Source organism: Hemitrygon akajei, chromosome 2 (genome assembly GCF_048418815.1).
Source record: "Hemitrygon akajei chromosome 2, sHemAka1.3, whole genome shotgun sequence".
In the NCBI taxonomy this organism is placed as follows: Eukaryota; Metazoa; Chordata; class Chondrichthyes; order Myliobatiformes; family Dasyatidae; genus Hemitrygon; species Hemitrygon akajei.
In genome coordinates, this window is record NC_133125.1 from 140043509 (window position 1) to 140058227 (window position 14719).

General features: G+C 44.6%; 1 protein-coding gene across 5 annotated transcripts in view; it reads right to left on the reverse strand.

The window, feature by feature from the left end:
* The window catches only part of farp1 (FERM, RhoGEF (ARHGEF) and pleckstrin domain protein 1 (chondrocyte-derived)), a 247713-nt gene that overhangs the window by 15261 nt on the left and 217733 nt on the right, over positions 1-14719 (reverse strand). For 4 of the 5 annotated variants that reach the window (XM_073028391.1, XM_073028373.1, XM_073028402.1 and 1 more), the window contains exons 21-24: positions 13863-13952; positions 13123-13205; positions 10210-10328; positions 6023-6186 (exon numbers count right to left, since the gene is read on the reverse strand). In XM_073028391.1, the coding sequence (XP_072884492.1) occupies positions 6023-6186; positions 10210-10328; positions 13123-13205; positions 13863-13952 (456 nt within the window). Of the gene's footprint in view, positions 1-1771; positions 1906-6022; positions 6187-10209; positions 10329-13122; positions 13206-13862; positions 13953-14719 lie in introns of all 5 variants that reach the window. The other variant, XM_073028410.1, reaches the window with a different exon arrangement.

The window sequence follows — 14719 nt, forward strand, 5'->3', positions numbered from 1 at the left end:
AACCAATTCCAGTTCCACAACATCGCTAACAAAATGGAACTAAGCAAATATTGTCTTAGACTAAACTATAATTGGCTCCATTAGAATAACAGCCACTGTATTCAGACTGTGAAACAATTTGAATCTACCTTTCATATGTTAAGATGGCGCCAATAAAGTGGTGACGCTTTGCACGCAGTTCCATTGGGAATCATCAAATATTCCCATTTAGGACAACTACAAGTGAAATTCCCAGACAGAACCATAGATACTACAGTACGCAACATAATTTTTAAGGCATTTTTAAAAAATCTATCAATCCTCAAAATCAATGGACTCCAGACAGCAGATTTGGATCATGAGTGCAATTTCTCTTTAAGGAAATGGAAGTGCGGAGGCCGACCCAATCTGCAGGCAAGATTGAAATGCATAGGCTTTAGACCCTCACTCCTGACTATTCTGTTGGCAAATGTACAGTCTCTGGAAAATAAAATTTAAGACCTTGGAGCAAGATTGCTACACCAAGGGATATCAGGGACTGCAGTATACTTTGCCGTACAGAAACATGGCTATCTCCTGCCATTTTTGACACAGAGCAGCAGCCCAATGACTTCACCAGTCTCCACAAAGACAGGACAACTGAGTCTTTTAAAGGTAGAGGAGGTGGAACGTGCTTTATGATTAACTCATCGTGGTGCACAGATACCTCAGTCTCAGTCCTGCTCACCCGACCTGGAACTTCTAGCGATCAAGTGTCATCCATTTTATCTGCTGAGGTGGCAGTGTACATTCCACCTCAGGCTAACATCAGACAGGCTCTGGAAGAGCTGAGTACTGTAATTGGCAGTCACGAAACGGCACGCCAGGGTGCCTTTCTATCATTACTGAGGATTTCAACCAGGCCAGCTTGAAATAGCCTCTGAACAACTACCACCTCAATTATGAAATGTTTCCCTCCCCTCGTAATCTCTCACCTCTCCCTCTCCTGGTAATCCTCGCAACCTGAAACCAGCCAAGCGCCTGTTCTTTCCCAGTCTGCTGCCACGATCATCCCTGAATCTAGTCAGACCTCCACTGAGGGATGTGGATTCAGCTGCCATTTCATTTCTGAAACCTCCCTGTCTCACCTTCCTTGTCATCTTTTAAACCCATCCTTTTGACCATGCTGAGAGCACAGAGACAGGCCCTTTAATCGAATCCACGCTAACCATCCCCCATCCAGTTACACTAACCCTACAAAATTTGATCTGTCCTGCAGTGCTCCTCTGAAGCACCTGGGAGTGTTTGTTGTGATAGTTAATGAGTAAAACCCACAGTTAATGAGTAAAACCCAGAGAATGAAATAAGCATAAGGATTGATAACATTTAAGTAAAGACAAGTTGTTGTATTTTGTGGACATTTTTTAAACGAACCCAGAAGAAAGGCAACACCTCATGAGATTCCCCACTTCTCTTACTGTTATAGCTAATCAAACAACCAAGTTGTCAATACTGACCAAAAGGTATGTCAGCCCATTAAATAAACTCTTCATAAGATGTAGCTAAATATAAATTTCTTATATATCTATGAACATAGGTCTTGCTCAAGGCCAGAACATAATTAGTGGGCAATTTAAATCTGTCTCTGTGAAGTAACTGAGGCTCTACTTGTGTTTTGACAGGACAAGCGATTTACAAAGCTAGCAAAATGAAGGTTTGGACTTGAATTAGTGCTTTAAAAGCTAGAAGTAAGTATGTTGACAGCCGGCCAGATTATAGTCCCCCAGTGCCCCCCGCCCCAGAAAGCTGTTACCTCAATACTGGAGATGTAATCATAAAAGGACAGACTCTGCATTCGATACCAACAGACATGAGAGAGGGCAAGAGGCCACTGATTACAGACCAGTCCCGAGGGAAGTGAAGAACAGGCAGCAACAGTGGAGATTCCTTCCATCATAAGACCAGGACAACAAAAACAAAGGAGAGAGAAGACAGAGACAGGCTGTAAACTACGCAGGGAGCAAGGAAAGACGAGAAGTTTCGTAAATGACTTGTAATTAGGGTTGCCATCTCTTCAAGATTGGACTGCAGTCCAGGAATTGATAAAGCAGGAACCCAAGGGAGAAATAATTGTGCCATATAAAGATTTTTTTTTAAATGTAAGCTGTTGCCAATTAGTTACAAGAAAAATTGGACAGAGTGCTGTCCGAGGTTGAGAATACTGATCAGGTAAAGCGCCCACTTTACAACTGGACCTCGGAAGATGGGACGTCCCAAAGGAGGGCGTGTTGGCCAATAAACCGTGACGAAAGCTCCGGGAATTATACCAACCAGAGCTGGCAACCCTAGATGTAACATGCAGTGCACACAGGTGTCCATCTGTGCAGCAAGAAGATCTTGACAGAATGCCTGGAAAATAAAATGCTTTAAAGAGGAGCCAAACCAATTTTATTTTAAGGATTTCATACGCGGTTTCAGCTAGAACCAGTGTGATTCTTGTCAGAGCAATTGTGGCCATATCATTAGCAGTGGCCTCGAACGAGCTTGCCAATCAGTGCTGAGCCCAAGGCTGGAGATTGCTGCCAATGATCGTACAGGAATGCCAGCCATTTATCCGTGCTGGCCCACCCTTCCTTTCTGGTCACCCCAAACCTTTCTCCCTCTTCCTGCTGCTCCTCAAATTGGCACCTGCTGTTTGCATCAGTATTTTTCTCTTCCCTACATTCTGCACTCACTTTCCTCAAATTCCCCAACAGATTTATTAACCTGATTCATACTTGTATGGCTTTGGACCTACCAAGCAGTACAATCACTCTCTCATGCATGGACCTATCACATTATCCGCATTCTTTGTCAGTACTTAAATGATCAGGAATTATTTTATTGTCTTTAAATGGGCCGTGCTGGGTAAAGAACTTTCTCCAGAATTCCCTAGTAAATCTATTTGTGAAAATCCTATAGCCTTGCTTAAAAATATCCCCATAATTAAACCCCTTCCTTGGTTTTAAAGGAACTATAGTAATTCAACAAACAAGTATCTTGGGCTTTTCCTGAGGCACCATTGTAAATGGAATAATAGGCAGTCCAGTGGTGAATTGGGTAGAGCCACTGCTTCACCGCTCCAGAGACCAAGGTTCAATCCTGGCCTTGGTCACTGTCGGTGTGGAGTTGCCACATTCTCCCTGTCTCCGTGTAGGTTTGCCCCGGGTTCTCCGGATTCCTCCCACATTCGAGAAACACGGGTGGTTCACAGCTGCTGTGAATTGTCCCTCGCACGGAGGGGAGTTGATGGGAATGTGGGGAGCATGCAGAAAAACGTGAATGAGTGTAAGTGGGTAGTTGATAGTTGGCACAGCCTCAGTAGGCCAAAGGGCCTATCACAGTGTTGTCTGGCTTGATTCTATGAAAAACAGACAAAGCGATATGAAGAGAATGTATTACGCCTCGCAATAGTAAGGATGTGGAAGCTGTAGCGAGAGTACAGAGGAGATTTATCAGGATGTTGCCTGGAATAGAGAGCATGTCTAATGAAGATAGGTTGAGCAAACTAGGGTTTTTCTCTTTGGAGTGAAGAAGGATGATATGTGACGCATAAATAGAGAGGGCAGCCAGTGCCTTTTACCAGGGTGGCAATGGCTAATAGCTCAGCACAACATCGTAGACCAAGGGGCCTGTTGCTGTGCTGTACTCTTCAATGTTCTGACGTCCACCCTCAGCCTCCTGCACTCCGGGTAAAACAAACCCAGACTATGCACTCATGTGAAAAGCTATGAAATGAAGAGACAATGTTTAAAATATAATAAGAATCCACTGTGGCTTTATCAATCTAGAATAAGTACCCTTGAACAGTACATTCGGCCCACAATGTCAATGCCAGCTTATGCTAAAGTTCCTCCTCCAGTTTATCATCCATATCCCTCCATTCCCTTCATATTTACTTGTAAATCTAAAAGACCCTTAAACTCCACCAGGCTGCCTAATCCTTCTCCTACCACTAGTAAACTATTCCAAGCACCTGCCACCCTCTGTATTTAAAACATATCCCTCATGTAACCTTCAAATTACTCCGCCCCTGACCTTAAAATGACGCCCGCTGGTGTTTGATGTTTCTACTCTGGGGAAAAGATACTGAGTGTGTACTCTATTCATGCTTTCCATAATCATATTAACTTCGGTCAGGTCTCCCCTCAGCCTCCAACGCTTGGGGGGTGAACAACCCACGTTCGTACAACCTTTCCTTTTAGCTCATTCCCTCACATCCTGGTAAATCTCCTCTATGCACTCTCCATATCCTTCCCATAATGGGGGCGACTGGAACTGAACACAAAACTTAAGGTGCAGACTGATAAAACATTTACACAACTTCCTCTTCCTTACGCTCGTGCTCAAATAGCAACCTTTCACCTGAAACATTAATCCCGTTTCTCTCTCCACGGATGCCACCTGGCCTGATGATTGTTTTCTATTTTTAAATCAGATTTCCAGGGTTGAGTAGAGATATCTTGGCGCATTCTTAGCTTATAAAACAAATTGTATCATTCTTAAAATAGCATTGGTTTGGCCCAAAGAAGAGTAGACACAGGTGTGGGAAATACTGTGGAGGAGGTGCCATAAATATGGTGTCACAGAGTGTGGTATTTACAGACACTTGGCAGAGAGAATTACTTGGCGAATGTGTGGGAAGGACAGATAAAATGGGACACAGAAGACATACACTAGAGTCTTTCCAATAAAAGCAGGAGGAGCTTTTTCTCCGAAGAAAGGAAAACAATTTAAGTAATTAAAGGTTAAGAATTCCACAAACTGATAATTTTACATCTGTTCTCGTGATTCTTGTAACACTAATGACTGACACTGGGCCACAATGCATTAGGAAATGACATTGCATTGGCCTTGTACGGCAACTGCTCACTCATATTGAGTGGATCTTGCAGATTTTTGGAGTTTTGTAAAAGGATTACTATAGATTTTGCTTCTTTCCCTCCACGCAAATTCAGATCAAATCATTACTATTAAACATTGAAAAACATTTAAAATAAAAGCTGCAGTGTTGTTATGTAATCCCATTTAGACAGCCCTAGATCTTACTTCTCCAAGTCCCTCCCGATCAGTGCAAAACTCCCCAAGACTGTGTCAGACTGAGTCTTGCAATTAAATATCTTAAAGCAGATAACGCAAACTTTCAAAGTTCTGACAAAACTGCATAAGTATTTCCACAGATTGAAATCTTATACCCTGGCATTGAATTCAAATAACCCTTGTATTGTCCAAGGTAAACTGACCCTGAATTGCTTAATTTATGGCAATTGTGACAGAGCAGATGAGACCATTATTTTGTGCACAGGTGACGCTGTGATCACACAATGGATAGGAGTTTCTTCTGGTGCCATTCTCAGTCCACCTGTATTAGTTTGCAACATAGACAAGCAACTCAAGTGCTTGGGAGCATCTGATAATCATCCAGTTCAGAGTGCCCTTTGTTACTTTGCCAGAAAACACTTGAGATTCTGCAGATGCTGGAAATACAGAGCAACGCACAAAATGTTGGAGGAACTCAGCAGGTCAGGCAGCATCTACGGAGTGGGGGGTGGAGGGCAAATGGAGAATAAACTGTTGATGTTTCAGGCCTAGACTCTGTTCAAAATGGCACTGTTCCTAACAATAATTCCTAAAAACAGATTTCTTTAGCCACAGATGAATAAGTGGAATTCCTACCCCATTGAGGCCAACTCATGGGGCATATTTAAAATGGAGATTGATATGGTATTGATTAGTTAGGGTGTCAAAGGTTACAGAATGAATGTAAGAGAATGGGGTTGAGATGGAAAACATAGCAGAGCAGACTTGATGGGCCAAATGGCCTAATTCTGCTCCCAAGTTTATGGTCTCCTGAATTCTATGACCAGGTCTTTATTCCTGAGAACCCATTTGTCAGAACTTTGATAGCTCAACTCAGATGCAAAATTGTTGTGGAATTCATTCACCGAATTGTAAAAACCTCTGCATGTGCCACATTGCCAAGAGATTTAGATGTATACTTTTATCATCTCAATATGGCCTGTACCTCCACAGCAATACTATAATCCACCATTGAAACACTGGTATTTCTGTGCCAGCAAACGTGCATAGTGGTATTTCCACGATGGGGTGATTGTCTCTCAAGAGAGGTCCTTGAGGCACTTAAATCATCTTCAGATTCCTGCTCTATGGACGTCTCATCAGTTGATTCTACAGAATTGATCAAGAAAAATCCTTTAAAAAAATTACAGTGATCCAAAGGCATTGTTAACTTGCGACAAGTTTCCATCTAAACCAATGAGTGACATAATATTAGGAGAAAAAGAAAAGATAAAGGGTGCATCATCAGAAAACACAGTTGATCAGAAAACTCCAGGCACTGGTTCACTGTGGGCTGTTGAGTGGTTTGTCCGATTATAGTTTAGCTTGCACCAACGTATGACCTTGAATTTTTGAACAATTATTGAATGGTTTCTTAGCGGAGAATGAAACCTCATTAAGTGCAACAAAGCTTGAACTGTTGGAACTATTTTATTGTAACTCTGTGTAAAAGTCATCTGTGGCAGCAGAGGAGAGTTGGGCAATAACAGCTGGATGAATATCGCACATCTGGCATTGTACATCTTGGACACTGATTTTACTAGAAATAACATCTGTATTACTTTAGTTCTCTAGGAGATCAAAAACTCATCGGCCAGCATTCAATCAAATCTCAACATGCAGCTTAAGTTCAGATAATTCAATAAATCTGGACAAAAAGCTCATTACAACTGTGAGATGTCTCTTTGGAACAGAGATTGTGAGGAATTTCTTCAGCCAGATGTGTGTTTGCTATTTCAATAATATTTGAGTAATCTTGTAAATCTATTGTTTGTTTAAGCACTCTTTGTTGTTTATATAATTCATTATGGTTATATTTAAAGTACATGAATTGCACATATCACAATGCTACCATGAGATACATGGTGTCTCGCACCACATAAAGAACAAATTAAGACTAGCGAAACAGTGGATAAGTTGGCCGTCATCTTCCGAACTTCTATAGAGTAAGAAATGGTTGCTCAGCAGTCTCAATGGGCTGAATAGCCTAAATTCTGCTCCTATGTCTTATAATTGTTAAATATCTCTCAGCTCTCTTGTTATCCTTTGAATTAGTTTAATGTTTTGAAGTTACAGAACCTAACAGTAGAGGGCAGTGGATCTGCGCGTCCACAGATCCCTTGCTTAATGGTTTTGGTCCACGGTATAAAAAAGATTGGGAACCCTAGTAATATCACAGATAGCTATGGAGGCCAAGTCATTGGGTGTATCTAAGGCAAAGATTGATAGGTTCTTGATTGGTAAGGGGGTTCAGAGTTGTGCAGAGAGCACACGAGAAAGGGGTTTAAACAAAAATCAGCCATGATTGAATGGCATAATACACTTGATTGGCCAAATGGCCTAATTCTGCTCCAATATCTTATGGTCAGGATGCTTAAGGCAACTTTAGGAGGCAGGAAATGGGGGCAGAAGGCCACCATGTGGCCCCTCGAGATTGCACTCCCATTCAAAGAGTTCCGTTTTCCTGCTGTATTCTTATGTTCCTCCAAGCCTCTGTTGTCCATCTCTGTTTCTGACTGAGCTCAGTGACAGAGCTGCCACACTCACCCGGGGGTAGTTTCCAAAGATTTACCTCAGTCCAAGTTAGGAAATTTCTCCTCGTGTCAATCCTGAATAATCTGCTCCTGATCTCGAGACAGATCCTCGGCCAGAGGAAGTATCCTTAGTGACTTGTGGAAAAATTTTGAGTGAGGTCGTCCCTCATCATTCTCAGATCTGAGGAGAAGGCCAAGCTGGCACAATCTCTGCGCACAAAATTCACCCGCCCACCAGGACTCAGTTCACTGCACACCCTGCTGCTGTCTGTGTAGAGTGTGCACGCTCCCCCTGTGACAGTGTGGAGGCCATAACAGAGCACAGTACTCCAGGTGTGGTCTCACTGATGCCCTGTCTTGTGGAGGGGGTGGAGATACGTCTCTACCAAAGGAGGTGTAAGGCACTCTTTCCAGCCACTGGTCTGCAGGGTCACCCTTGTGCAAGGTGTAGCACGTGCTCAGAGCCCCCCCAGATCAGTGTCATGGGAAGCCATGGGAGCAGGTGGTGGATGGTTGTATGAGCAGCTGGTGTAAATCACAAGTCCTTGTTAACTGACTACTGACACCAGGCAGACAATCTCTGAAGAGTATTGATAATGGCTGGGGCCACCCGTCTTGTAAAGACACTGCCCGGAAGGCGGCAATGGCAAACCATTTCTGCAGAAAAATTTGCCTAGATCAATCACGGTCGCCTTGATTGCCCACGTCGTACGACACAGCACAAAGTGACGATGATGTTCTTGTGCTCCAGTAACAAAGGCCAACAAACCATTTGATCAAACTGAGAATGACCAGAGAAACCTGGGGCAGGAGTCCTAAACAACAGGGCAGAACAACCAGAGCCTAACCCATCAGCAACGGTGCTACGAAGCTACTCACACTGGAGTTGAAAGCTGGAAGTCTGTCTTCCAACACAGAAACAGACCCTTTGGCCCACTGTGCATATGCTATCCATAATTTCCTCATTCACACCATTCCCACCAACTCCACACACCCCTGCACTGTAGGGGGCACCTTATAGCGTCCATTCCACCCATGCACCTGCACTTTGCGGGAGGAAACCGGAGCACCTGGAGGAAAACCTTCACGGTCACACGGAGGGCGTGCGCACTCTGCACGGACAGCAGCAGATTTGAACACGGGTGGCAGGAGTTCTCAGGCATTAGCTCTGCCAGCTGAAAGCCCGGTCAGAAATATGTCACCAGGCTGCCAGCTCTCAGGGAGGACATATCACCTCACTATAAGACATAGAAGCAGTATTAGGCTATTCAGCCCATCCTGTTTGCTCTGCCGTTCCATCATGGCTGATTTATTTCCCCAGTGAACCCCATTCTCCTGCCTTCTCCCATGAACTTTGACACCCTTTATTGATCAAGAACCTATCAATGACTTGGCCTCCACAGCCATCTATGGCAATGAATTCCACAGATTCATCACCCTCTGACTAAAGATATTCCTCCTCCTCGCTGTTCTAAAGGGACATCCTTCTATTCCTAGACTTTCCCACTATTGGAAAAATCATCTCTACATCCATTCATTCTATCTAGGCCTTTCAAAGTTTGGTGCACCGTCCCAACCTACAACTTAACTGTTGAAATCCTACTGTGTCCCTCACAGTCACTCTTTAAAGGTTCACGGTGATATGGTGGGCTTCAAATTCTCCCACCACCTCACCAGCCAGACGGAGTGAGCACTCTCCACCGTAAAGCTTTGGAGCCGGTTGCTCTTCTGACAACTGTGTTTGAAGGTTAATATCAATGGTCAATATTTCCCAGATCATTGAAACTGAGGCAGGTGCAAATTTCTTTTCACAGATGGTGGTGAATCTCAGGAATCCTCTGTTGTGGAGGTGGGTGAACAGATCAAGGAACTGAGGATTGAGGTGCAGAAGAGGAGATGGGAGTGGGGGGATCACCCAGCAGCACAAGGTAGGTTTGAAGGGTCTGCTCCTATTTTCGTGTGATGGACCTTTGTTAGGAATCAGGGTGAAAGGGTTGGAATCGTCATTGGGGTTAGGGTGCAGACCACAGTTTAACCAGTGAAGCAGGTCTGAAGGCCCAAGATGCTGAAACAATGGACTTAAAAGATCCACATTCCCCTCACCAGATTTGCTACAGTGAAGGGGCAACCTTATCCAACTCAGCTGATAGAGTGAATCACAAACCATGCTTCACTGTCCCATGAGAGAACTGAAAAGACTTGCATTGCTCTAGCGCTTTTCACATCCCTTTGAAGACATCCTAGGGCACTTTACATTCAATGAGTCTCTTTAGAATCAATACCACACCAGGTAGCCATTCAATAATTGGTCTACTTTACAACACAAAATCAATTAACAGGATCATGCCAGGTGCACTCAGCATTATTTTTGGAAAGGTGTCAACCTTTTACACAGAACGACCTTGAATTCAGAATTGAAGGTCAGTCTGATATCATTCCCTTGCACGCTGTGATTCGTGGCTTCAGGAGAAGCTCGTGTTTGGGGTCAGTACTAACAAATAGGTAAGTATGGACGTCTTGTCGGTGTTGGTGCAGGTCATCGGAACAACTTCAGCACAAAAGATAGACAAGAACTTGCATTGGCGTGCACGTCACTTACTGTTAGTCCCTTCATTGGGACTAGGGGTCAGTAGCTCGCTGCTTAACCCATTGCACTGCTGGGCAAGATCAATGGCCATCTGCAAGTCCTCTATCCACTTGTCCATCTCCACCTGGGCACTGTTGGAGAAGGGTGTTGAAATATCCAATGTTACTTAAGTAGAGTGCAAACTCCAAGTGGCATCTTGTAGCCAAAGTGAAGCAATCCATTCCAATGGAGCAAAGCCGTGTTGCTTCACCTCCTGTGCCACAACTTCTCGGGAGAGGTGCAAGTTAACTTATTTATACTCGGTAGGAACTTTATTAGGTAAACCTGTACACCTGCTTGTTACTGCAAATATCTAATCAGCCAATCATGTTGCGGCAACTCAATGCCTAAAAGCATGCAGATATGGTCAAGAGATTCAGCTGCTGCTCAGATCAAACACCAGAATGGGGAAGAAGTGTGATCTAAGGGACTTTGACTATGAAGTGATTGTTGGTGCCAGACAGGGTGGTTTGAGTATCTCAGAAACTGCTGATCTGAGGTTTTCACACACAACATTCTCTAGAGTTTACAGAGAGTGGTGCGAAAAACCAAAAACGTCCAGCAGTTCTGTGGGCGAAAACACACTGTTAATGATAGAGATCAGAGGAGAATGGCCAGACTAGTTCAAGCTGACAGGAGGGTGACAGTAACTCAATAATTTCAACAGTGGTATGCAAAACAGTGTCTCTGAACATTGATGTGGATGGACTACAGCTGCAGTGGTCGACTCTCACTGAGTATACCTTCATTAGGAACGGGAGGTACAAAATAAAGTGGCCACTGAATGCAAGTTAAAGCTATTACATTCCTCAGATTAACTGAGTTTGTCACTCATCTCCCTCCTGCAGGGTTAAGACAGGCTGAATGCCCAGAGTGCTTGTGAAAGCTGGATAACTGTCCTGCATGGACGGCCACTGCACAGGATTAGAAGAAGCTGCAGAGGGTTTATAAACTCAGCCAGCTCCATCACGGGCACTAGCCTCCCCAGCATAGAAAACATCTTTAAAAGATGATGCCTCAAGAAAGGCAGCCTCCTATATCGAGGACCCCCGTCATTCAGAAAGTGCCCTCTTCTCATTACTTCATCCAGGGAAGAGATACAGGAGCCTGAGATACACACTCAACATTTTAGGAGTAGCTTCGTTCCCTCCATTGTTCTGAATGGACAATGAACACAGGAACACAATCTCACTATCACTGCTGCCGCAGAACAACAGATCTCATGACATGTCAGTGAAAATAAATCTAACTCCCATCCAACATTCAGAAACTGTAATTGGCACAGATCATAGTTTTATAACAAAAGAGAAAGGAAATTGGCCAGCACCGGTTTTTAAGCATTCATTCAATAATACCCCTGCGCCTGCCTTGCGGGGTATCACCAAAGGTGAAGTAATCAGAGATTCAGGGTGCTGCTCTTTGAAGTTAGAACTTGAGGTAGTGAGTTGACCAAACGATTGAGGGCATTAACAGGACAGGGCGGGTGGATTTAGGACGGTGTGAGGGGAGAAGCTCCCTTCCTGCTGAACAGGAGGTCTGGGACCAGAGGGCAGAGGGTGGGGTGGCAGGGTAGTATAGCAGTTAGTGTAACATTACTACAGTAAAGCAGTTAGCGTAACGCCAGCAACCGGGGTTCAATTCCCGCCTCTGCCTGTTCTCGTGACTGCGTGGGTTTCTTCCAGGTGTTCCGGTTTCTGCCCATATTCATAAGACATACGGGTTGGGTGGGTAACAGGTCACACAGTGTAACTGGACAGTACAGGCTCATTAGGCTGAAAGGGCTGTTACCGTGCTGTATCTCAAAAAAATATCTAGAGCTAGGGTCTCAGGAGTGGAGTCAGGAAACACTCAGGGTGGAAGAAACTTGGATCTATCATGAATAGTTACTGCTTCTAAGATCTTGAACCTAAGATCAATAGGTTTCTTCCAAGAAAAATTAACAAGGGTGACGGCAGTTGGGTAAATAGATTTAGGTTAGAGATCAGTCACAAGGAGCAGCACATCCTTAAGGGGCTGAATGGTCTCCCCTGTTCATATTGAAGCTGAACTGGTCCCTCAAACCCTTTGGTTTAGGCTGTAGGAGAACCCGAGAGCTTCACAATTGTGCCCATGGGCATCTGTGTGTAGCACTGGACCCCTGCAAAGCCACATAGTAACTGCAATCAAATGGGTGCTTGGTTTTCAGAACCAGAATCAGGTTTAATATCACCGGCATATGTCGTAAAATTCATTAACTTTACGGTAGCAGTTCAATGAAATTCATGATAAATAATATAGAGAAAAATAATGCAGAATTACAGTAAAAAAAATATACATATATAAAATTGGATGGCAGAGGGGGAGAAGCTGTTTGTGAAATGCTGAGTGTGTGCCTTCAGGCTTCTGTACCTCCTTCCCAACGGTAACAATGAGAAGAGGGCATGTCCTGGATGGTGGGGGTCCTTAATGATGGACCCCACCTACCTCAGGCCCTGTTCCTTGAAGATGTCTTGGATACTATGGAGGCTAGTACCCATGATGGAGCTGACTATTTTCAAAGTTGGTATCGCCGTCGGCAGAGACGTGATGAGGTGAAAGGCCTGCTCCTGGCCTGCACTGCTCTGTGTTCTGCGATGCACAGGGAGGCACAGAGGTTTAGGGAGGGGTTTCCTGAGCTGAAGGCACGGTCACCATAATGGAACTATTAACACTGGAGACAGTCAAGGGGCTTGACTGGAGGAGCATAGAGAAGATTACAATAATGACTTTAAAATCGAGGCAATGGTTAATCAGGAGTGGGTGGCTATCAGTAAGCACGGGGTGGGGTAATGGGTGATGGGTGACGTGTGACAGGGAACCAGGGTGGTGGAAGGCGGGAAAGGACAGGAGGAAGGAGGCTGGCCCTACCTTGCAGCCACAATGATGGTCTGGTGCTGTCCATTCAGGGTAAAGCAGTGAGGAACCGACCACTCCTCCTCACTCTCCTCGACCTAAGAGGCAAAGGTACACAATCTAAGCATGTTGACCACTCTGGGGCTGGAGAAAGTGAACAAGTTCAAAACCAGTAGAAGGGAGAATCTGGCATCCAGCAGCCAAGGAGGATCCCAGCCACACCAAGATGGCCACTGGTTTGTACATTTTCAGTTTGGTTTCCAGTTGTGGGCTTGGGGGTGGGGGGTGTCTTTTATCAGTTGTACAGGGTAGTTTCCAGGACGGAATGCGGATGAGGGAAGAGTATCAGTTACCAGCCTTGTGGAGGGAGGCCGCTGGACAGAGAGGGAGGGAAGCAGAGGGAGGGAGGGAGAGGGAAAGAGGGAAGAGGGGGACAGAGAGCAAACATGAGGGGATGGAGCGAGAGGGAAAAGGGAGATTAAAAGGGAGGAAAAGGAAGAAAGGTGGGAAGAAGAGAGGGAGAAAGACTAAGGGAGAGAGGTGAAGGGAGAGATGATTAAGAGAAGGAGATATAGGTAGAGAGGAGGGCGTGAGGAAGAGAGGGAGAGGCAAATAGTGAGGTTCAGGGAGGGAATTCCGAATCTGAGCTCCTGGGCAGCCGGCCACCGGTGATGACAAGATCCACAGCGGACGGTTTGTTCGAGAGCTGACAGAGCAGGGAAAGTGAAGGCCAATCAGGCGCCAGAGAGACTCACCGTCATGCCGTAGAGAGGGACCTGGCCGTGAACCTTGAACTGATTGGATGCCGTCAGCCCTCTGCTCGTGTACAGAAGAATATCGTTGAACTGTGGCAAAAAAAAACTTTCATTAAACAGTCCCCAGATCAGCTGAGTGAAAAGTAGGTAAACAATAAAACTCTCGATCTTGTATCGATTAAAGAAAAGGGAAGCAAAAAAAATTGTATTTCTATTGTGATGTTGACGATGGGCAGTCATCATGGTATCACAGGGATGGTGGTGATCAATTTGTGCACAGTGAGATCCCACCAACAGCAGTGCGATAATGATGAGATTATTTTTTGTGGTGGTGTGGAGTGTTTCCTCAGGAAGGCAACATCCATCGTCACAGATCCCTCTATTTCACCCAAGCCACTTTTTCACAGGTCCCATCGGGCAGGAGGTGCAGGAGCCTTAAATGCCACAAATACCAGGTTCAAGAGCAGCTACTTCCCTTCAACCATTCGGTTCTTGAACCAACCTGCACAGGTCATTAGACGTTTAAATTCACATGTCTGTGCATTGCGACGGAGTCATAACACAAAGAGTTTTACTCCCTCACGTTGTGGGATGGATGTAAGATTTAAATAAATAAATTCAATTCAACACTAATCACTATATCAGTTTAGCTATGACCGCTTTGCACTATAATGAACCTTTTTTTGTTTTGTATCCTTTCTTGTAAAAATTGTGTTTCATTAATACTTAATTTATGTTTTTCTTGTGAATGCTGCTTATCCGATGCTCTCTGCCTGTGATACTGCTGCAAGTAAGTTCTTCATTGTACCTGGGCATACATGACACCTGTGTCTGAGACAATAAACTTGACTTTGAAC